Source organism: Polypterus senegalus, chromosome 2 (genome assembly GCF_016835505.1).
Source record: "Polypterus senegalus isolate Bchr_013 chromosome 2, ASM1683550v1, whole genome shotgun sequence".
In the NCBI taxonomy this organism is placed as follows: Eukaryota; Metazoa; Chordata; class Cladistia; order Polypteriformes; family Polypteridae; genus Polypterus; species Polypterus senegalus.
Window position 1 is genome coordinate 123106056 of NC_053155.1, and position 24180 is coordinate 123130235.

General features: G+C 39.6%; 1 protein-coding gene across 1 annotated transcript in view; it reads right to left on the reverse strand.

Annotated features, from left to right (window-relative positions):
- mmp20a (matrix metallopeptidase 20a (enamelysin)) overlaps window positions 1–7676 on the reverse strand; it is a 57410-nt gene extending 49734 nt beyond the window's left edge. Inside the window, exons 1-2 of the mRNA XM_039744521.1 lie at window positions 7567–7676; window positions 6308–6549 (exon numbers count right to left, since the gene is read on the reverse strand). Of these exons, the coding sequence (XP_039600455.1) occupies window positions 6308–6549; window positions 7567–7665 (341 nt within the window). The 5' untranslated portion in view covers window positions 7666–7676. The remainder of the gene's footprint in view (window positions 1–6307; window positions 6550–7566) is intronic.
- Window positions 7677–24180: the final 16504 nt, after the last annotated feature.

Genomic DNA, 24180 nt, shown 5'->3' on the forward strand with positions numbered 1-24180 from the left:
AATATCAAATGCTTAAAATAGTGAGCTTTTTAATATTATCTAGAGGTGATGACTTCCTACATCAGTTTCTTTTCAGATGATTATTTCACTGAACTGCGGTGTACTGTATATGCATCCATCAAGCTGTTTTCTAAACTGGCTTAATGAAGTACAAGGTTGTAGAGTGTCACAGTATCCTGCCCTTGTAAGAAGTTTTCTTTCAAAGGTTTCTTTTCCCTGTCTCTGTTACGAATTTATTAAAGTATTCAAGCGCTACAACAAACAAAAACATGTCTCAATGCATTGGAAGTCATACTTGTGCTTGAACTTGACTTGGCCCATATAAACTAAATGCTTCACTGTAAATTACAGTTCAAACACACACATATATCTGTAGACGAAAGGTTGGGAGCATGAGCTGATAGCGCATTGCCACACCCACCAAACAACGAACCACCAGGATTGGGACCCGAGTACAGCGGTTGACACCTCAGCCTTCCAATTGCTGGTGCAGATCCCTAGCCTCAGAGCCACCACTCCACCCCAATCCATACTCAATATTAAAGCAAACTGCACATGGAGTAATGAGTTATATGCTGTAGTTCCATTGCTCTATACAAAGGCAGGAACCAAGTCTGGTTGTGATGAAAATTTAACACATGGCACACCTATGCACACTCCCTTAGCACTAGACCTAATTGCATATCTTTGAATGGTGAAAGGAAACTGGAATTCCCAGAGAACATGTAAACATCACAAACAAAGCCATTCTGGAATGATAGTGGGTTTTTGGGATATGCAATGTTTAATTGTACATTTTTTAAAATGTATTATTATACAGCTGCCTGGGAGGGACTGGCACCCTGTACTGATGCCAAATGCATAGTGACAGCACAGGTAAGGCAGGAAATTGCCCCAATGGGGCACCAATGTATGTTTCAAGAATTTTTTTGTTTTGTAATGTGAAATGCAATCGGAACTGATTTCAAAAATTATAAAGAGAATTTACATTTACATGTCTGGAAGCAAAATGTGGGAAAAAAAGAAAAACATTTAACAGGAGGAAATGAAGAAGTAGGGCAGTGGTAAGTAGTAAAGAATCTGGAATGCTGAGCCTACTTAATTAGTAGAGTTAGAACTGAACTGTTGGAGTGGAATTGGAAGAACAAGAGCGTCACACACACTCTGAAAAAATGGATGGAATGTTTTAAAGCAGCAGAGGAGAATACGTGACAACTTATGTGGAGTGAGAAAGTAATCAAATTCGTCTGTAAAACAAGAATTACAATTTCAATTAACTGAAATTGAAACTAAAACTGTGATTCGATTAGGAGAAGAAACCAACAGCTAAAAGTCAATTGTCCAACTGACAGTGAAAGCTTGGATGCAAGTGTCTTGTACCAAACCAGCCACTCCGAAGGCACTGAAACAACTGAAAACACCTAAACAATGAAGAACTCGGCACTAAACGTAAATTCAATTTACTCTCTCACTGTCAAGAGCACATTTGTATGTTGTGTTTCCTGACTTCTGCAGTATATACAGCTTATTTAGGTTTTCTGGTCAGCCATACAGAGTGCTGTACAAAAATGTACAGTAAACTTAGAGTTGGTCAGGAAAATTTCGGAGGAGAGCATTAGGAACCTGATAGTGATAGGGCAAACCAATTGGATTGACTGAGATTGTTTAGACAATTCTGCCGTTTGTGATTTGGCTTATAATACAGTAAACAGAAATGGAAATTTAAGCATTGTAGTATGTCTCCTACTGGCTACTATCACTTTTACCGCTGGTGAAATGTTTTACATCGTTAAAAGCTGATGGAATCTTACCTGAGATCTACCATGTGCTGGGAGAGGCGTTCATCACCAGCTCAGCGGCTGCATAGTAGCTGCATTTGTTATAACCAAAGCAACAAACAGTAAGTTACAGTAACACCTTTACACACCATTTTTAAAATTTTAATGTTAACTTTATTATTATTATATTTTTTTTATAAATTATGATGCATAATTTGTATTTATTGTTCATTACTTTGTGCACTTTACATTTACTTTGCATTTAATTTACTTTTTTGCTTTGTAAGAGACGGCTGGCAACTCAACCCGACCAGGGCGCCCCTGATATGGAAGAATGGGGGAAGGCAGCTTTTTTAGAACACTGCCTCCCCCAAGATGCTAGATGGTAGCTTTCCTGGAGAGTAGCAATGCCCCCGATTCCCACAGGGCATTCCTGGAACTTGGAGTTTGGTATTATAGTGTCTGAGCACTGAACCCCAGAATGCAAATGTTCATTTTGTGATTGGTCTGAAAAGTGGGATGGGAATGTTGTTTTTTTATTTACAAAGTATCCTGGGAGCTTATGGCAGAGAAGAAATAAGAAAATGGAAGAGTAAGCATCTCTGAGGTGTGAGATAAATAAAAGTTTATTTTTGTTACCTAAAAGGTCTGCTGTGCGTAATTTTGGGCTAAAACTGTGTGAGAACCACCGCCCCCTTGGTGAGTGAAGAAAGACAGAACAGGTATCTCAGCCCTGTTGGGTGCTGTGGGTTCTGCCAGGGGGTGCTGTGGAAAGATATGGAGAGTCATACTACCTTCATAGCCTGGAAGTATTAATGAGTCATGAGGACGGAAATCCAGAATTACTTCCAGGCTGAAGAAGACTTGATCTCTCTATCTGACCTGGAAGTGCTAAGAAGTTACGTGGACGGAAGACCAGAAGCCCTTCCGGATTGGACCATATATAAAGGACTGCTGTGAACCCAGCAGGTGACCTGGAGTCGGGTAGAGGTGGACGAAGGTTGCTGGGAGGTGTGGAGGAGTGAAAGATAGAAAGAGAAATAATTGTGTTTGTTAATGTGATTTACTTGCCTTTGTTATTGTGGCTATGGCTTGGAGGGCACTGTTTAAAAAGAGAATTATTAATAAATCTTCTTAGTGCCTTTACCTGGTGTCCTGAGTGCCTGTCTGTTGCATTTAAAGGAGAAACAGTTCCACCTAGCATCAACAACTTATTTAGAGTGAACATATTTATCAATTTCTCAAATGTATTCTAACCTCTCACTGATTGTTATTTATTAGGTAATGAAATAGTAGGAAATGAAACAGCAGAAAGCAATATCAGACATGACTGAGGTGCTGCCCATTCTGGACAGTTAAAAGTTGTGATCAACTTGATGAAATGTAGGATAAGAGACTAAAAAAAATAACAGGCTAACAATTCCAGAGGCTGCTACAACATTATAAATCATGTTGTGCAGGATAGTTTCACAACTCTGTTATGGTATGACCTGAAGCAAGATGATTTCTTCAGATTGTTGGAATCAAGTTGAGAAGGGAAGCCAAGCCACAGTGAGCTTGAGGACTTTGGCAAAGAAAAGTTTATCCATCCAACCGGCTATATCCGAACTACAGGGTCACGGGGATCTGCTGGAGCCAATCCCAGCCAACACAGGGCGCAAGGAAACAAACCCCGGGCAGGGCGCACACACATGGGACAATTCAGAATCGCCAATGTGCCTAACCTGCATGTCTATGGACTGTGGGAGGAAACCCACGCAGACATGGGAAGAACATGCAAACTTCACGCAGGTAGGACCCAGGAAGCGAACCTCAGAAATTTAATGTGAATTCCACTTGAAGTAGGAACTATGAGTTGGACAATTTTGACAAAACAAAATTACCAAAATTCTTTTAACTTTTCATCTTGCCCAATAATCCATCCATCCATTATCCAACCCGCTATATCCTAACTACAGGATCAAGAGGGTCTGCTGGAGCCAAACCCAGCCAACACAGGGCGCAAGGCAGGAAACAAATCCCGGGCAGAGTGCCTGCCAACCACAGGGCACACACACACACCAGTGACAGTTTAGGATCACCAATGCACCTTTGGACTGTGGGAGGAAACCAGAACACCCGGAGAAAAACGCAGACATGGGGAGAACATGCAAACTCCACACAGGGAGGACCCAGGAAGCGAACCCCGATCTCCTAACTGCGAGGCGGCAGCGTTACCCACTGTGCCACCATGCCGCCTCTTGCCCACTAATATAAAATAAAAAAAATCTACTTAGCCAAAAATTTAATTTTTGTGGTTGAATTGTATTTGGAGGGATGTGATATACTTTTAATGTGTTTATGCTCCACTTTATATTCACATAAAAATCAAGCTTATCTTTTAGTCATCTTTGTGCACTGTGAACCAAGTAGCAAAGCAACAGCAGCCTCATGCAGTAGGCATGATTATGTGGATGTCACCCTTATGTAGACTATTCTGAATGTGTGTTTGTGAAATGTGTATCTCCCAATATGTCTATAGGCACAATAGATCTGTTAATGTTGATGTGGACACCCCTGTACGAATCTTTCTATTTATGCTGCTTGTTTGCTTCATTTGACATCATATGTTTAGTTTCAAATTAATTTTTGTTGAAGTTGCTCACTTAATTCAACTTCCTGGTAATTTTCATTTATTTGTGTACCTTAATAAAAGGATACATGTCTGTATGTTCATCCTGTTGGTACGTCTCTATTATTCCAAATGATGGTGCATCACAAATATTTTTAGTAACAAAATGCATTGCCTTTGTCATTTCAATAGATGGCACATCACAAACATTAATGTTGCTTTTATGAATCCCATACAAAATAGCTTATAACAGAGTCATATTCATTGTATGGTGCACTGCAAATGTAATCACTGAGGTCTACGTTGATTGCTTAGATTTTAACCCGCCTTAGATGGGTAGCACGGCTAATTCATTTAATAAAATTATTTATTCAATCACTCAAACACAATTTAATGAATTTTGAAAGAAAGTGTTTAAGTTTTTTTCCTGTCAGTAAAAATTAGAGCTGTGTCACAGACATTATTTCATGTACTAAACGGGTATTGTAATAAGTAAATGGTATATTACAAATTAGTAAAAGTAATACAATAAAATACATCCTTTTTATATTGATGGAAAATGAAAAAGGAATACATGGTATTTTATTGGTTCAAAGAAGAGTACTCCATTCACATTCTGAAATCACTTCGATACATGAATTATTTTGAAATCAGAAATGCAAGTCAAATAATAACAATGTAATTCTGTAAGATCCTAAAATATGGAGAAATGTTCATCATAAGAGCAATAGCATTTGATTAATTTATTAACATCACTCTGACTAAAGGCAATTTCACATTATATGACTTTCCAGCAAGTTCAGTCATAGCCTTCTTTCACATAACCTTAGTGAATCGGATTCGGTCGTCTAGTGTGACAAACCCAGCGGCTCAATCCAACTAGTCCATGACTCATCTTTAGTCGTAGGGGTTGTTTCTGTGTGTATGACGATTGAATACTCATCTGGAAGTACAGTGCAGTGATGAGGAATAAGGGTAGAATAAGAGTATTTTCTTCCTCACAAAAAGCAGAAAGGCTCGTCTGACTTATGTCTCATTTTTTATATACCATGGCAGAATGGGAAAAATAAAAATAAGGGTAGAGATTACTGCTGAACTTGCTGTATCTGTTAACACTTCTCACATCATCAGCTCCACAAGGAGCACATTACTAGATGTCAAAAAAAAAAAAAGAATAAGCACGATTGTGCAGGGAGGTCAGCACTAATTTGGTAAATTTGAAATGCCCTGTGATTTTTAGTCATTTAAACTTACACGGTCCGGTGACAAGATCAGTTTGATACATCCCACGACTAGAAGTCGTGTAGTCTGACCTCAGCTTACATGTGTTTCTTTCTTGTTCTCTGCAATGAACTGCTACCCCATTTAGGACTATCATTTATAAAATAAAGTACACTTTTCCACAATCCCTTACTGAAGAAAGTGGAATCAGCAAATTAATTAATTTATTGGTACACTTCTACATTTATTTGGAATGGATAAGTAGCACGTCTATTTTTTGCATCATTTAGTAGTCTATCTTAATCCTCAGTGAACTAAATTGTAGGGGCTTGGTACTTACAGTAGCCCTGCTCCCTCACGTTTCCAGAAGCCATAATTCAGTTATTGATCAGGCCTGGTGCCTATGTGGTGGTTGCTCATTTTCGCTTTATCTGTGTGGAATTTGTTGAGGTGTCCCTCTCACTTTGAAACATTTTATGTGTGTAACTTGGCCCTGCTTTAACTGAGTGTGTTTGAGTGTTCTATCAGAGATCATTTCAATTAGTTCCCAATGCTGCCTGGAAAGACTTTAGCATCCCAACCATGTAATGATTTAGGACAATGGCAGAGGCAGTCCTAAGAAGCTCACATATTGTAACCAGCACATCTGCTGTATTAACAAGCTTTGTCTCAGGCTATATTAAAGTCAAATTAGTACCTGTATGTGATTGTGTGGTTTCTCCATTTTGGTTTGCCTGGATAGAAGTGGTAATTTTCCACATCAGGAACTCCACAGCGTGGCATCTTCATCACTTTAATGGTCTGAGGATTCAACTGCCCAGTCACCTCCAGCCCAAAGAAGGACTGCATTTCTTTAGTTTTTCTTTCCAGTTCTGGAGTATGTCTTTTGGCACGACCTGGACGGACTTCAGTTAAGTTGTAAAACATCTTCAGGTAAGCCTAGAATTTTACATGTTCAAAAACAGCACAAAGCCAAACATTAGAAGGTTTTTTTGTAACGCTTCTGTCTGAAGCGTTGTTGTGGCTGTTTGCATCCTATACTTCAAAATCGTTCTTAATGTTAAGCGCTGTTTTTATGGAAACATACAATAAAAAAAAAAAGCAAAGATGATTCTTAGTGCAAAAGTAAAAGAAAATAAATCAGAATGTAGTTTTTATTTCTTGTACAAGAATTCAAAATCACTTTTGAATTTATGTTCTAGTAATCTGTTGTATTTTTAGTATCTCTTTTTAGTGTTAATCTTTAGCTTTTATCTGTCTTACAAGAGTTTAAAGAAAGTGGCCTAATAAAATAAATACCCTATTTTTAGTTACCAGTAGTTCTCTTTTAAATAAAACAAAGCAGTATGATGAACGTAATTAACACATTACAATTGCAGAAATCAGCTCTTTTTTGCTTCTTTTTTTTGTCATTAAATAGTAATTTATGTATTTTAATCCACTCTGTCCATTAGTCGCACCTTTTGGTTTTAGTTATACCACGACTTTTTCCTTTGCAAGCAAAGCGGCTGAGTATATATATATTAAACTGAATGCAAATCTTCTTTTATTAATTTTGAGTCCAGTCTGCATAATGATGTACATTTGAAGACAGCTGTGTAAATGCCTCACAGTTAATTCTGCCTGCTGCTTTTTTGTATCAAGTACTGTATTGTATTTTTATCATTCTCCATAAATATCCTTTTTTCAGGTGAAATACACAGACTAAGTGCATAGTCATAAGAAAAATGTTAAATTATTTCTCAATGATGTGCAATATACCAAGCAATAAATAGCCTTTGAAATGATTTAAGACTGGAAAATAATTATCTCTTCAACTTTCCAAAGAAGGATGATGCTTTCCTTAGTTTTATCTTAAAAGGTGTTGTAGCCAGTGATGTATGAATATGTCTACCATATGTGCCCTGTTTATTTTAGTGTAATTGGCATAGAGCAGATTTATGAAAATCTACATACCCGAGCATAGTTTACATCATCTGGTTGGAGTGAATTTTCCTTTAGGACTGGCTTACTCCATATGAGGAACACATTCTGCAAAAGGCAAAGCTGTAACATCCAGTGAGACATTTTTGAACACATCTAAGTTCAGCTATTTGAATCTACCTTTGGTTTTATAGGGCTGAGCATGTTTGCAGGATTCTTAGTGGATGAATCATGTATGCATCAAGCTGACATAAACCCTCAGAACAACAAGTCAGTACACCTAGTGACTATTTTACACTAGTGGTTAAAAAAGAGCTAAGAAAATAAGCTGTGCTGTACCCATTAAATTAAAAAGACTGCGGTCTAGATTTTGGAAATTAATGTTTGTTTATTTCGTGAAGCTAAATTACTTGGAGGACATCTGGCTGGTTTTCACTGTATCTTACTTCTAATATTCTACAGGATTCCAGACTGCATTGCTCTTATGATGATTTAATATTTAGGCTGTAATTAGTGCACTACATTTGCATGCAAATGTCAGAGATTTAACAATGAACATTTCTCTGATCAGGAAAACTGCAGCACACCGGCAGATGAGCAGCTTTCCGCCCAATGAAAACATTAGACATTTTTGATTGAAACTTAGGCAATGAGTGTTCATCAGAACTTCACTGTTCAAAGTGAAAAAGAAAGCAGACTGTAGAATAAATAAATACAATAAATTCAAAGAAGCAGACAAAAAACTTAAAGAAAAATGTTGTTTGGTCGGGAACAGGTAAGGGTTATGATAAGGAACTGTTTCTGGAAACAAGGTGGCTCAAATCCCACTACTGACACTGTGTGAACCTGAGCAAGTCATTTGATCTGCCTGTGCTCTAATTGGAAAATCAAAGGAAATGTCACCAATTGTTTCATAAATGTTGTGAGTTGCCTATGTAAATGTTAATAATGTTAATAAAAGAAGATGAGAACCCTGACATGCGCATTTTTCACGCCCACATTTCTATTTGCTTATATATTGCTAATTATTTTTAAACTATTCTTTTAATTTATCAATCATTTACAGTATGACTGGCACCCTGCTGTTTCATGCTTTGTGTGTTGCTGTGTTAGGCACTGGCTCTTTTAAACCTGATCTGGGCCTAGGCACTAATTGTGTGGAATCAATTGTTTGGTTTGGTTTGTTCAAGTGACAATCTCACTAACATCAAAAAAAAACAATGTACTGTAAATAAACTCTTACTAGATTGGATGGACTCCATGCGTGTCTACATCTTATTGTGATACAAAAATGAATGCAGCAAAAAGGAAAAGCAAAAAGCTGTTAGCTACATTTTTTTTTTCCCATCAACAATGGACACCAAAGCACTTCTTTACTGACGTGGGATGAAGAGCAGTTCATCTAATATGAACAGCGTAACACTCTTTTAGGAATGTAGCATTTACTGTCATATTTCGAGCAAGTTTTCAGATTTTGCTGTCTGCTTAGTAAAAGGGAGCTAAGGTGGTTACACTTGCAGCAAACTTTAAAGTTGGACAAAATATTTTAATCAAACAGTCTTGGGTTCAAGTATGAACATTGAAGTGGCATGAAGGAAAATGGTCAGACATGCGAGTCTAGAGAGTGTTTTGCAGGCTCTGTTCAGGAAAAAAATAGGGAATGATAATGGGAAGACACAGACATTAAATTCCTTTCTCTAATTAACCCTAGAGTTGAGTAGGACATGCTAGAGGAGCTCTGATGTCACTTCCACCGTTAGTTGACTGGAATTTCAGAAGCAACTATTTAAGTAAAGCTGGATCCAGAGGTCGGCCAGCTACTGAAGGGAATGCATCTTCCTTCCTGAAACCTCTTACCAAGGCCAGAAAAACCTTTTTACTGACTAGATGGGAAGACTCTTCTGATTATACAGTTTCTGTGTTATTTCAGCAAAATGAAATGGAGCATCCATCTTGTACCCCGGCCTTTACTATCTTGGTCTAAACATTTTATGATACTAGGGGACTTTGCCTACGGCTCGCTTTGCTTGCCAACCCCTGGCCAGCCACTTCACATCTCTGCCGCTTGCGTATGTAGATTCACTTTCACCAGACAACAAATCTTTTAATTCTTGCGGATAGGCCTCTTCATTGTTAAGAAACACTACTTTTCCCTGATGGCAACATGAATCAGATGATCTACAAGTCTCTGACTTAAAGTTTAAATCCGAACAATATATTCAATCTCTTCGTTATTTCACCAAGTAATAATTTCTGTTTGTTTGCGCAAATACGATCTTTACTATCATTTTTTTGAGACTTTCAGATTTTAATACTTTCATTATCTCTAATCTGCTCTGCATGTGTATCGCGCCAACGTTTTTGAATTGTTTATTCGTCATCTACACTTTGTGATTTATTTCCGGGCCCGGGCGTGGTTACATCTCTTGGCACAAAGTCTCGTCTCAAGGGACATGAAAGTATTTCTCTGAAAAAGACACATCTCATTACAGGCTAAAAAGTCTCGTCTTGTCCCAGGAGTTTTTTTTATTATAATAGAGAGAATTAAATAATGGAATTGTGGTGACTCTTAGGATAGTGTGCCCATCTAATAAAAACCAATGCAAGAACATTGGCTTAGCATGCTAAAAAGTTAGTGATTGAATGGAGGTAAGAGTATTTCACTTTCTTTCAAATGTGCATGATGCAGCTACAGATATTAAAATATTAAATTACACAATAACAATAGTGGTAAAAGAACAAGTAATAGTAATAAATTACTTTGTGAATGGTTCATCCACTGTCACCATTGATTATTTAAAGTATTTGGATATTTGCTTTCACATTTAGGCGATGTTTCCAGTCATATTCATCGTTAAGAGAATATGTTTCCTCTCTGTGCACGGCTCTGATTTTTAACAATATTTTAACAAAAAATATTTTTGGGCTGTTTGAACCTAAGACATGAGATTTTTTTTTTTAATGTTTTTACTGTATATTGCTTACTATGGTTGGTCTCTATAGATGCCCATTCTGTTAGAAAACATGAGATTAAGAATTTTTCTTGTCCATAGTTACAAACCACATGGGGTAAATAAAATTAAAAAATATATATTTTTTGGGTATATTCCATTAATGTTCTGTGCATGAAACAGAGACCAGTTCCTGGGAGATTATTTTACTGTTCTGTAATATTCTTTCATGAAAAATCCATTTAAAAAAGTTTGGACTGACATCTTTTTCAGGTTTTATATTACATTTTTAGGCTTAGAATCTATATTGATAATTGACATAATGTTAGTTGGTTCAATTACTCTGTCCAAGTTCATTGTTCATGTTTGTATGCAACAATTTGCTTGGTAATGTCAGAAGTATATAAACGTCTTTGTTGCATAGTATTTGTATGTCAATGTGAATATCACAGCTTTAAAAGTTTTTTTCATAGATATTGTATGTGGTCAGTCATTTGGTGAGTTTTGTGCCACCCACAACCAAAATTTAAACTTATTTATTCTGGACTTATACACTAAAATCCCACTAAAAGCTAACTGAACTAATTATGTATATTTGCTTATTAAATTTAAACATTCATACCAAAAAGAGATAGTTGCCAGTGACCATTCATTTTTCCCATCAGCCCATGGGAACTTGCAGACTGACAGTTTTCAGGCTCCTCACATTCTGTCGGTATCTGACAGTGTTTAAACACTGTAGTGAGCTATTTCCACTGATCGCTTAATGACTGATATTGTATTTGAAGGTATAGGTTGTAATAAATCCTTTTCTGAAATTTGGTTTATTTAACTAGAAACAAAAATCTGCCCAAATCATTGTAGAATTACATAAGGAAACAAAATCAAAACCTTTGAAGTTATGGTCACTTTTGCTTGGTAAAACTAATTTGCTTTTCCCTTTTTGCAGTAATAACCCCAGCCTGAAACAATTATATTTATGAGATAACAACATTTTGGTTTAGCATATTAAATTATCTGTATCAGCTGATTAAATATTGATGTAACTTTCTAAATAGACATCATTTGGTTAGGTTAGGATAGAAGTTCACATATAATGAGTTATTCAAACATTATGCTGACAGGTGGCTACATTAACCACTAAATTAAATAATTTATAAAAGTACTTCTTAACCTCACTCAGACTTTGTAGCAATTAATGGTTAAAGCTGGTGAGTTGTAAGATAATTGGGGGCTGTAGCTGTTGCTTGGCCTCTGATAATAACATGTCGCGCAATCTAGAGATCTCAAAACCATGGAGCTTAGCTACTCAGTTCAGTATATGGAGGGCCACAGTGATTGCACATACTTGTTACATCAAATACCTCCTGTTAATTCAAATTTCTATCTGAATTAAGTATGCTGTTATTTACGACATTGGGCCCTTATGTTGTCATTACAGAATAATAATATACAATATACCTTTTGTAGGATATGATTACATTTTTCAGATACTTAGATTTTGTTGTGTTATTTCTTTGATATGCTGTCATTATTTTAGTAATAGTTTCACAGGTGGAATTGTTATTAAAATAGCAGTTATTTCTTTAGCATTTAGTGCACATGTCCTCTCTTTTTCAGTTGTCATTGTTGGAATGCAATTTAGAGTTCAAGCTCTGTAAAAAATTATGATAAAAAGAACAAAATGAGGGATATGAATTTCTATCTGTCTTGGCATACATATTATGATACCCACCCTTTATATTAACATATCCATCCATCCTCTTCCGCTTATCCGAGGTCGGGTCGCGGGGTTAGCAGCTTAAGCAGAGAAGCCCAGACTTCCCTCTCCCCGGCCACTTCTTCCAGCTCTTCCGGAGAATCCCAAAGGCGTTCCCAGGCCAGCCGGGAGACATAGTCCCTCCAGCGTGTCCTGGGTCTTCCCCGGGCCTCCTCCCGGTTGGGCGTGCCGGAACACCTCACCAGGGAGGCGTCCAGGAGGCATCCTGATCAGATGCCCGAGCCACCTCATCTGACTCCTCTCGATGCGGAGGAGTAGCGGCTCTACTCTGAGCCCCTCCCGGATGACTGAGCTTCTCACCCTATCTTTAAGGGAAAGCCCAGACACCCTGCGGAGGAAACTAATTTCAGCCGCTTGTATTCGCGATCTCGTTCTTTCGGTCACTACCCATAGCTCATGACCATAGGTGAGGGTAGGAGCGTAGATCGACTGGTAAATTGAGAGCTTTGCCTTACGGCTCAGCTCCTTTTTCACCACGACAGACCGATGCAGAGCCGCATCACTGCGGATGCCGCACCGATCCGCCTGTCGATCTCACGCTCCATTCTTCCCTCACTCGTGAACAAGACCCCAAGATACTTGAACTCCTCCACTTGGGGCAGGATCTCTCCCCCAACCCTGAGAGGGCACTCCACCCTTTTTCGGCTGAGGACCATGCTCTCGGATTTGGAGGTGCTGATTCTCATCCCAGCCTCTTCACACTCAGCTGCGAACCGATCCAGAGAGCTGAAGATCACGGCCTGATGAAGCAAACAGGACAACATCATCTGCAAAAAGCAGTGACCCAATCCTGAGTCCACCAAACCGGACCCCTTCAACACCCTGGCTGCGCCTAGAAATTCTGTCCATAAAAGTTATGAACAGAATCGGTGACAAAGGGCAGCCCTGGCGGAGTCCAACTCTCACTGGAAGCGGGCTCGACTTACTGCGGCAATGCGGACCAAGCTCTGACACGGTTGTACAGAGACCGAACAGCTCTTATCAGGGGTCCGGTACCCCATACTCCCGAGCACCCCCACAGGATTCCCGAGGGACACGGTCGAATGCCTTTTCCAAGTCGACAAAACACATGTAGACTGGTCGGGCAAACTCCCATGCACCCTCCAGGACTCTGCTAAGGGTGAAGAGCTGGTCCACTGTTCCGACCAGGGACGAAAACCACACTGTTCCTCCTGAATCCGAGGTTCACTATCCGACGGACCCTCCTCTCCAGAACCCCGAATAGACTTTTCCAGGGAGGCTGAGGAGTGTGATCCCTCTATAGTTGGAACACACCCTCCGGTCCCCCTTTTTAAAGAGGGGGACCACCACCCCGGTCTGCCAATCCAGAGGCACTGTCCCGATGTCCATGCGATGTTGCAGAGGCGTGTCAACCAAGACAGTCCTACAACATCCAGAGCCTTAAGGAACTCGGTATCTCATCCACCCCGGGGCCCTGCCACCAAGGAGTTTTTTGACCACCTCGGTGACTTCAGTCCCAGAGATGGGAGAGCCCACCTCAGAGTCCCCAGGCTCTGCTTCCTCATTGGAAGGCATGTTAGTGGGATTGAGGAGGTCTTGAAGTACTCCCCCACCGACCCACAGCGTCCGAGTGAGGTCAGCAGCGCACCATCCCCACCATATACGGTGTTGACACTGCACTGCTTCCCCTCCTGAGGCGCGGACGGTGGACCAGAATCTCCTCAAGCCGTCCGAAAGTGTTCTCCATGGCCTCTCAAACTCCTCCCATGCCCGAGTTTTGCCTCAGCAACAACCAAGCGCGTTCCGCTTGGCCTGCTGGTACCTATGAGCTGCCTCCAGAGACCCACAGGACAAAAAAGTCCTATAGGACTCCTTCTTCAGCTTGACGGCATCCCTCACCGCCGGTGTCCACCAACGGGTTCGGGGATTGCCGCCACGACAGGCCATTCGGACTCAATGTCCCCCACCTCCCTCGGGACGTGGTTGAAGTTCTGCCGGAGGTGGGAGTTGAAGCTACTTCTGACAGGGGACTCTGCCAGCCGTTCCCAGCAGACCCTCACAACACGTTTGGGCCTACCAGGTCTGACCGGCATCTTCCCCCACCATCGAAGCCAACTCACCACCAGGTGGTGATCAGTTGACAGCTCCGCCCCTCTCTTCACCCGAGTGTCCAAGACATATGGCGCAAGTCCGACGACACAACCACAAAGTCGATCATCGAACTGAGGCCTAGGGTGTCCTGGTGCCAAGTGCACATATGAACACCCTTATGCTTGAACATGGTGTTCGTTATGGACAATCCGTGACGACCACAGAAGTCCAATAACAAAACACGGCTCGGGTTCAGATCTGGGGGGCCATTCCTCCCAATCACGCCCTTCCAGGTCTCACTGTCATTGCCCACGTGAGTATTGAAGTCTCCCAGCAAAACGAGGGAATCCCCAGAAGGTATGCCCTCTAGCAACCCCTCCAGAGACTCCAAAAAGGGTGGATACTCCAAACTGCTGTTCGGTGCATACGCACAAACAACAGTCAGGACCCTTCCCCCACCCGAAGGCGGAGGGAGGCCACCCTCTCGTCCACCGGGGTAAACCCCAATGCACAGGCTCCAAGTCGGGGGGCAATAAGTATGCCCACACCTGCTCGGCGCCTCTCACTGGGGGCAACTCCAGAGTGGTAGAGAGTCCAGCCCCTCTCAAGGAGATTGGTTCCAGAGTCCAAGCTGTGCGTCGAGGTGAGTCCGACTATATCTAGCCGGAACCTCTCGACCTCGCGCACTAGCTCAGGCTCCTTCCCCTTCAGAGGGAAGTCTAAGGGACTGTCTTGAAACAAATATTACAGGACAAGGTTACAAAATTGATCATCACAAGTGAGGAGCTCAGAACAAAATGCCCGCTAGTAACACTTTCTTAGTTGCTAGAACCTCTCAAAGCCAATACCATTTAGATGGAAATTGATAGAACAAGAGAGACTTCAAATGCTTTTTCAATGCAGTCTCTAGATGGCAGCAGCCCTCAGAAGGCCAGGAATTGTAGTCTGGCAACGCAGCCCGGCTAAGCTCAGTGTGTGCCGCAAGAGGGTGCTGCAGGGAGATGTACTCCCTGTTATGTGGGACTTCTGTGTGACACGGAAGTGCTTCCAGCGGTCAACAGCCCTGGCACTGGAAGTACTCCCTGGTCCTCAATAAAAGGGACCACATTGCCTTATCAAGGCAAGTCGGAGCTGGTAGGAGGACAAGCAATACTCAACTGGAGGAAGGCAGTGTGGTTGAGAGAGGAAAGGTGTCTGAAGGAGAGAGAACTTATGCTTTGGTGTTTTTATGAGGTATTTTGTGTAATAAACACCCATTTATTAGAACCCGGAACTGTCATTTCTCTGGAAATAAATGGAATGGGAAAGCAATTACATAAGCAAATATTAGATTTAACTGATTGAAAAATATTATGTGTAGTTTATTATTGAAAACAATACTTGATGCTTAAATTAATTAATAAAACAGGAAAAGTGCAGCTGTCCTAACTGATATAAATACAGGACGGCTTTAAAAATGGACAGTGGCTTCTGGGTTTGGGAGGCTTCAGTGGGTTAAGCCCCTGATCTTTTAGTCCAAGGTATACAGAAACAATCACAGCAAGCTCCTGATCTTTTAGTCCATCATGTACCATTTGTATTCCCAGTCATACAATGAATTAGTTCCTTTCCAAGTTCTTACTTATTTATATAATTTTAATGAATGTGTTTTAACTAATATTAATAGCGGGATGGAAAACTTATTTTAGTTTCTTTTCTTCTTTCAAAGGGTAATACTGATACTGATTTTATTAGTATTGGTCATTTTGTAATAATAGATGTTTTTTAATTGCTAGTTATTGGATACTACTCTGTTGGAGTACTTTCAAAAATGTTATGGTTAAGAAAAATGAGCAACAATTACTAATAGACCCACCACTGCTAACACACATTAATAAATTACATTTTCACAGCACATGAATTGGAAACTGCTACACACAAAAGTTACTGAGCCACCATAAGCCACTTTGTGCTCCATTTTGAACTCCATTTTAAAGTGCTGTTAAAAATCATGTATTTAATGTAGTCTACTAACACATGTAATTGCATTCAGTACCACTATTACTTTTGAATATGATTCAATTTTACAAACTATTTCATTAACAAAAATGTAATAGATGACTCTTGGATGAAATAAATAAAAAAACGTGGAATAGGTTCATATCAATTAACACCTGAATGTTACACCTCGTACAATAGTCAGACTTCTTGTTTTTGGAATCGTGAAAATAATTGATTTGTGATGAATAGCATATTTCATAAGTACCTTATTTAGCTGATAAGAATAATTGTTATTGTTTTGTACATTAGGTAGCATATTAGAAGTTTTCTGCCCTGGTCTTCAGTCACAGCTGTGGCTGTTGGCTTTCCATTTTACACATCTATGAGATAATCAAATTAGCGTGAATTACTCCAGGTGAAGAGGAACTACCTTGTGCATGTACCTCATTGATAGTTTTTCAATGTTTTGTTTTGGGACGGCCAGCATTTCAGTCTGGTCAGGACGTCACTCAAATGAAGACTGCAGCCTTTACAGGACAATACATTCCCCGGGACGCTAGATGGCAGCTCCCCTGGATGGAAATGGTTTCCCGGACTCCCGCAGGGCAGCATGGGACATGGAGTCCGGTTCTTCAGCCCTGTTGGGTGCTGTGGGTGCCTCCAGGGGGAGCTCACCAAGAACCAGGGGGATATTACGGTGACGTTAACCCAGAAGTACTTAGGAGTCAGGAGGACGGAAACCTGCAGTACTTCCGGGACAACTGAAGAAGGCGTTTGACCCGGAGATGGAATACTTCCGGGTCAGAGACTTTAAAAGGACTATGGGAAATCCCAGCAGATTGAGCCGGAGTTGGGTGGTAGAGGATGGAGCTGCTGGGAGTGAAGGTTTGTGTTGGTGATTATTGATTATTGTTATTGTATTGATTGAAGAATTTTGGGTTGGGCGGTGCTTGGTGCACTATTTATTAAAGAAAATTATTAAAGAATCTTTTACAAGTGTGTCTTGGACATCTGTCTGGTGGGTTCAATGGGGCAACAGCGACCCCTAGCGTCCACAAGGTATAAAAAGTAAGTAAAAATGTATTTATAAAGTGACATTCATAATCAATGGCCACAAAGCACTGCCACGTTACTTACATAATCACTAAAATGACTCCATAGAAAAACAGTGATACAATCAAATAAATATATGGTAAAAATACACAGAATAAACAAACAATAGAATAAAGGGACTCAAAGAAATGTTACCCAAATGCTTGTCTAAACAAGAATAACTTAAGCTGACCTTTGAACATCTCAATGGAGTAAGCTTTATGCAGGACCTGGGGGATATACCCCATAACCTCGATTCAGCAGACTGAAAGCACGATCACCCCGTAGCTTCAGTCTGCTGCACGGTATGGAGTGAAAACCCTGTTTCCTGGATTTAAGAACTCAACCAGCAACATAGTGACACACAAGGTCACTAATGTACATCGGGGCCTGACCATGAAGGGCTCTATAACCAGGATTTTAAATTGATTTCTAAATTCTACTGATAGCCAGGGGAGAGATGATAAAATCGGCATAATATCTCACCACTGGTTGGATCTAGTTAAAACCCTGGAAGCTGCATTTTGTACAGTTTGCAGATGGTTCAAGGCAGATTTACTAAAATATGCAAACAATTAATTACGATAGTCTAGGTTAGATGAAATAAAATCATGGATAAGCAATTCCATCTTTTTAACCATAGTTATAAGTCTAGAAAGGTTTCTCAGATAGAAGAAACAATGACTGACAGTCCTGACAGGAGAATCAAAGATGAGAGACTGATCAAAAATGGATTAAGAAGATTAAGAGGACATGTTTGAGTTGAAGTAGATACAGTATCTTCACAACCATTTGATGAATGATGGGACACAAAATGGGAGGGGCAAAAATCAAGAACTTGAATTTTTTGTGGATTTAACTCCAAATAATAATTGTCAGATAACCTATTATTACCTTCCAGCAGATAATCAACCAGGGTTGCTAGCTTGAGTAATTTGTAAGGCTTGAAAGAGCAGCAAAGACGAATGTCATCAGCATAAAAAGTGATAGACCACATTAAGGGAGCTAATAGTTTGACATAAGGATAAAATGAATAACAAAAAATAAAAATAGTCCAAGGACAGATCCCTGAGACACACCATATGACTGTGATGCACTGGAAGAAATGTACTTACCCACACTAAATGAAAACCTTCAATCAGCTGGTATGGTGAGAACAAGGCCAAGGTTGAACCCAAAATGCTCATAAGATTATGCAATTTCAGAAACCCATGGTCAACAGTGTCAAAGGCTGCACTGAGATCAAACCAAATTCATACTGAACACTCTCCAGTATCAACACCCATAAGCAGATCATTGGAAAGCTGTCTCAGGGGAGATGCGTTTCTGGAAGCCTGACTAAATAGGGTCTAACACCTTCTGATTTTCAAGAATGTCACCCAACTGCACCTGAACAACTTTCTTTACAATTTTTGCAAGAAATAAAAGCCTGAAGATGTGCCCAACATGGGTTAAACTTTCTTGCTCCTCATTGCCCCTGTGAAATTTTCTTAAAAGTTACTAACAACTGTTTTTCATCTTTAAGACAGAAACTAAGGCAAGATTAATGAAATGGAACCAGACAGTTGTTCCCAAAAGCCTTATTAATTATAGAATTCTACTATGCACATTTTATTAGCTTACAACTATTTATTAATTATTTATTTTTTACTATTTATTCATCACAAAAATACTGGATATGTTTTACTCTTTTTTTCTTACCTATTTAACACAATTCATTGTCATTAACAACAATCACTGTAATTCTTGGTTTACCTGTTGCTGTGTACACAGTAAAAGCTAGTGACTGGTTCGGTGAGGTGCTTAATAAGAGTGTGCAGGTCCTTCTTTTCATGTTAATATATAGGTTATGCAGACAACAGCACTTGTCCTTTTGAAGCTGGATGGTTGCTTTACTAGGTTCTTCAAACATTGGAACATATAATCAAAGCTTCTCTACGTGGATAACAGGTTTATTATTAGCTGAACTCTATAATCCAAAGTAATACTAAGTTTCATTTCATGATAACAATTATGTTTCATGGGTTACACCCAGTGTAATACAGTGTCACAATAAAAACAAAATTTTATTTTTGCAAAGCAACATAAATCATAAAGCATTATATGCTGTACAGTATGGGAATTATTATTTTGTTGAAGGTTCTTATTCTCTGAAAACCTAAAATGTATCAACTCAGCCGACATTTTTCATTTTTGTTTCCTTCAAAATGCTTAATTTTTCATTTTACTTAGCTTTCAATCATGCAGAATATAGTGTGACAGAATGAAGCTCGCATAGCAATTCACCACACTTAGTTTAACAGCAGAGAAGCCAAAACATATTAAAAAATTGTGTCTAGTGTAAAGAAGATGGGAGTAATTAATACAAAATACAAATCAAAGACAATAATCAAGCAGCCTCCAAAACACCAAAAAAGTGTCTTCAAATGCATTTCACATTGGATGAGGGCAGTTTGTTCCAGCAGCCAGGAACTATACATCAAAAGTGTCTGGAATGATATTTGACACCACACAAAAACTATATAACCAGTCGTCATTCATTAGCAGACCCCAATCTCACAAGTATCTTCATATATGTAGGTGCGTACCCATTGAATACTGTGTAGGCAGTACTTAATATGTGTTGCTACAGGAAGCCAATGTAGTGAACTGAAAAGTGAAGTGACATGTGTACGCCTTGGCTGGATGAACACCAGATGTGCCATTGCATTTTAAATCATCTGCAGTGACTTTGTGACACAAATGATGCTACAACTGCTGGCAGAATGTTGCAGTAATCCAGAAGTTGTTCTGCATGTACATGTAAAATATGGTTTGATCTTGCAGATGTTTTATAAAGTAAATATGCAAGTTCGAAAGACCATAGCAACATGGTTACTGAAAGATAGTGTTCTGGTGTGGAAAATGTTCACATTTTCAACTGAAAACTATTTGCATTAGATTTTAATAATTTTCTCAAACCAACCAAGATGAACTTAATTAACAGGATTTACAGGCACTGAAAGCATCCTTTTGTATTGTATGCATTTGTTCCAGTCAGCTTCTTTTCAGTTACTTTATTACATTAGCACATACCACATAACCTGTTTAGATTAATTTATAACCTGCTAACAGATGGATGCTGTTGGACTAGGAATTACCAAATAGTTTACAGCTTGGGAAAGGAAGGAGTGCAGAGGTACTTAAAAACACTTTGATCAGTGTCATTCTTCATCAAGATATGCAATGTCATATGTTCCAAAACTTCACATGTGCATTTAAATTTAAATATGGATCGTCAAAGAGGAGAATAGTGGAGGAAAAAAAAGAGAGAGAGGTTAGGAGCACGCAATGATACAGTGCATTGCCGTACCCACCACACGGCAAACCAACTCAGGATCCAGATTAGGACCCTAGTGCAGCCTTGCAACAGGTGACACCTCAGCACCACACTAGTTCAGATGGAGTGGAACACTGTGAGGTTTTTTATGGAGGCTGGAGTGGCAATTCTGACACCAACCCCCAAGTTTTTCCTTTCATGTTGGAGGGCCTACATACAGGGATGGATGCAGATTAACATCATAACCAGGACGGAGCAATTTCAGGTTAAGGGCCTTGCTCAAGAAGAGGAAGGAAATCCAACAACAGAATTGGACTGATTTGGTCTGATCGTTAACCCAAAAGCCACCCAAAACATTCACTCCTTGACATACCTGATTTTCAGTAATCTTTTCTGGGAAGGTTTATATCCAGACTTTGCTACCTATTTTCTTTTATCTAGAGTGATACAAATAATAAATAGGTACCAAGTGTGTATTTGATGCTGTATTTCTCACTCACAGGGTATTTCAAGGCTATTTCAGTTGCTCCTCAATAATCAGAATAACTGCGGTAAAAGCAAGACATAGTTTGGTTATTAAGTAGCATATGACCAAAAGAGTTGCGCTTTTCTGTGTGTCGTTATGACACCTGAATGTTTGTTAGAGCTGGTGATGGTGAATCTGTATATCGAGAATCTTATGCAGAATATTGCAGCGACTGGCAATTATTACCACTAAAAACTTTGTCTGGATGGAATCTCTATGCATGTCTGTAGCTGTGAACCATGTGTAATATTGCAGCGTAACTGGCAATTGGTACCACTTGACACTTTGTCTGTATAGGATCGCCATGTGTATGTGTGTAGACACTTCTGTGTGTGTTAATCTTCAGGGGTAAGAGCAGGTGAACCCAATAAACATTCCTGGTAAGTCTCACAAATTTCACGATAATACAGATAGCTGGTCTTTGACCACCACCCTGTCAGTCACAGTTTAAGTAAAAAAAAATTCTAAAAAATTAGCTGAAGTACCTGGAGTTACCAAGGTATATTTGTAGAATGGGTTAAGGAAAGAAAGCAGAGGCTTCTGTGTTTTTAAATGGTGATCTTGTTGTTTTGTGTATTTGAGTTTGTGAGTTCTGACCACAGACATTTTCTTGCTACTCCAGCTTAGGTCCAATAGGCTACCACCTATTAACAGAATGAAGCTGGACCTGTCCAGACTCCTAGATCAGGCTGTTTCTAATGAGTTTGCATGCAGTTTGTGTGAGGAACTTGCAGACTTGGGTGTGACTGCTGATCCTAATATGTTGTCGGACACCTTCCTTAAGAAGACACAGAAGGTTGCTGAGGGTTGTGTTAATGTTCTGGTATTACCAGAAGGATGTATTTCATCTCGCAGGGTAGCCTGGATATCATTGAGAGGAGTTGGAGTGCACAGCTTAATGGCAATTCCAGTCAGTACCAGGAACTGACGACAGCTCTGAGGGCTCTGAGGGCAGATAAGAAGGATTTAGAGGAATCTGTGAGCAAGTGACACACCATCTATGATCTAGTGATCCATATCCTGTTAACAGAGGAATTGAAGCATTATGCATATCCGAATCTGTTCCTCGGAAAGTTGCAGTCAAGGTGGGTGATGGAACGGACCCTACAGATGACTCTGCAATTGTGAGTTGATGTGCTGGCTACTTTGAGCAGCTGTTTTTTTTTTATTAATTTTATTACAATCCATACATAGCAATCAAGTTTTTATAAAAAAAAAATTATGTTAAGAACAGATCGATCCCCACCCCTGAGAGAGAAAGCAAGCCAAACGTAAAAATTTAAGGCTTGTAAACATACCTAAATTAATAAATTCTCTATGCTTTATAAACTTATTTTAAAATATTACTGATTAGATCCTGCCATGTTTTGAAAAAAATCTGTACAGATCCTCTAACTGAGTATTTGATTTTTTCCAATTTCAAATAGTATAACACATCATTTTCCCACTGACTTAAAAGAAGAGAGTTTGGTTCTTCCAGTTTATCAGAATAAGTCTGCGTGCCAAGAGTGTAGTGAATGCAATCACAATTTGTTTGTCCTTCTCCACTTTAAGCCCCTCTGGAAGAACCCCAAACACAGCTGTTAATGGGTTAGGAGGGATTGTGGGACCAAGGCTGTCTGAAAGGTAATTACAAATTTTTGTCCAGAATAATGTTAATTTGGTGCAGGCCCAGAACATGCGACCCAGTGAGGCTGGGGCTTGGTTGCAACGTTCGCAGGTTGGATCATGCCCTGGAAACATTTTGGAGAGTTTTAGTCGAGACAGATGTGCTCGATATATAATTTTGAGTTGTATAATTGTATGCTTTGCGCATATAGAGCTCGAGTGAATTCTCTGCATTGCTACTTTCCACTCCTTTTCTGATATATTAATTGAGATATCTTTTTCCCAGTGTCCTCTTGGATCTTTGAAAGGGAGGGATTGTAAAATGATTTTATATATTGTAGAGATGGAGTCTAATTCCTTGAGATTGAGCAATATTTTTCCAGCGTGGATGAGGGTGCAAGATGAGGAAAATCTGGAAGGTTCTGTTTAACAAAGTTCCTGATTTGAAGATAGTGAAAGAAATGTGTAGCTGGAATGTTAAATTTGGAATGTAATTGTTCATAGGATGCAAAGACGTTGTCTATATAAAGATCTCTAAGCAAGTTAATTCCAATTTTTTTCCAGATATTAAAAACTGCATATGTTTGCGAAGGTTGAAAGAGGTGGTTGGTTCTCTTGCAGGGGTGCCACAGATAGAAGCTTCTCCGTCTTAAAATGCTTTCTACATTGATTCCAAATTGTAAGTAAGTGGAGCACAATTGGGTTATTAGTGTATTGCCGATAACGTGTGTTTATTGGAGCGCAGAGCAAGGAATACAAAGAAGTACTGCAGGATTTTACTTCTATTGCGGTCCAAGCCTGTGTATGTTCTTCTATTTGTGTCCAGGTTCTTATCGCCTGTATATTTGCCCAGTAATAAAACTGGAAGTTAGGTAGAGCCATGCTGCCTTCTGCCTTTTGTCTTTGTAGGGTCGCTCTTTTGATGCGTGGATGTTTTGAATTCCAAATAAATGAGGTTATTGTTGAATCTAATTGCTTAAAGAATGATTTATTAATGTATATTGGGATGTTTTGAAATAAAAAAGGAGCTTAGGAAGAATATTCATCTTAACAGTGTTAATTCTTCCAGCTAGTGTGAGATGAAGGGTTGACCATCTATGCAAGTCTTGTTTAATTTTTTCCATGCAGACGATGAAATTTTGTTGATAAAGAGCTTTCTGTTTACTTGTGATGTTTACCCCAAGGTATTTAATGAGCAGCTGTTTTAAGCTTATTCTCTGGTTAGGACAGTGGACGTCTCTGAGTCCACGGTTCTTGAGACTGATCCTTAAATTAGCTGTTAACCACCCAATCTAACTGAGATTGCATAGGCGTCATCCCAGCTGACTGGAAAACAGGA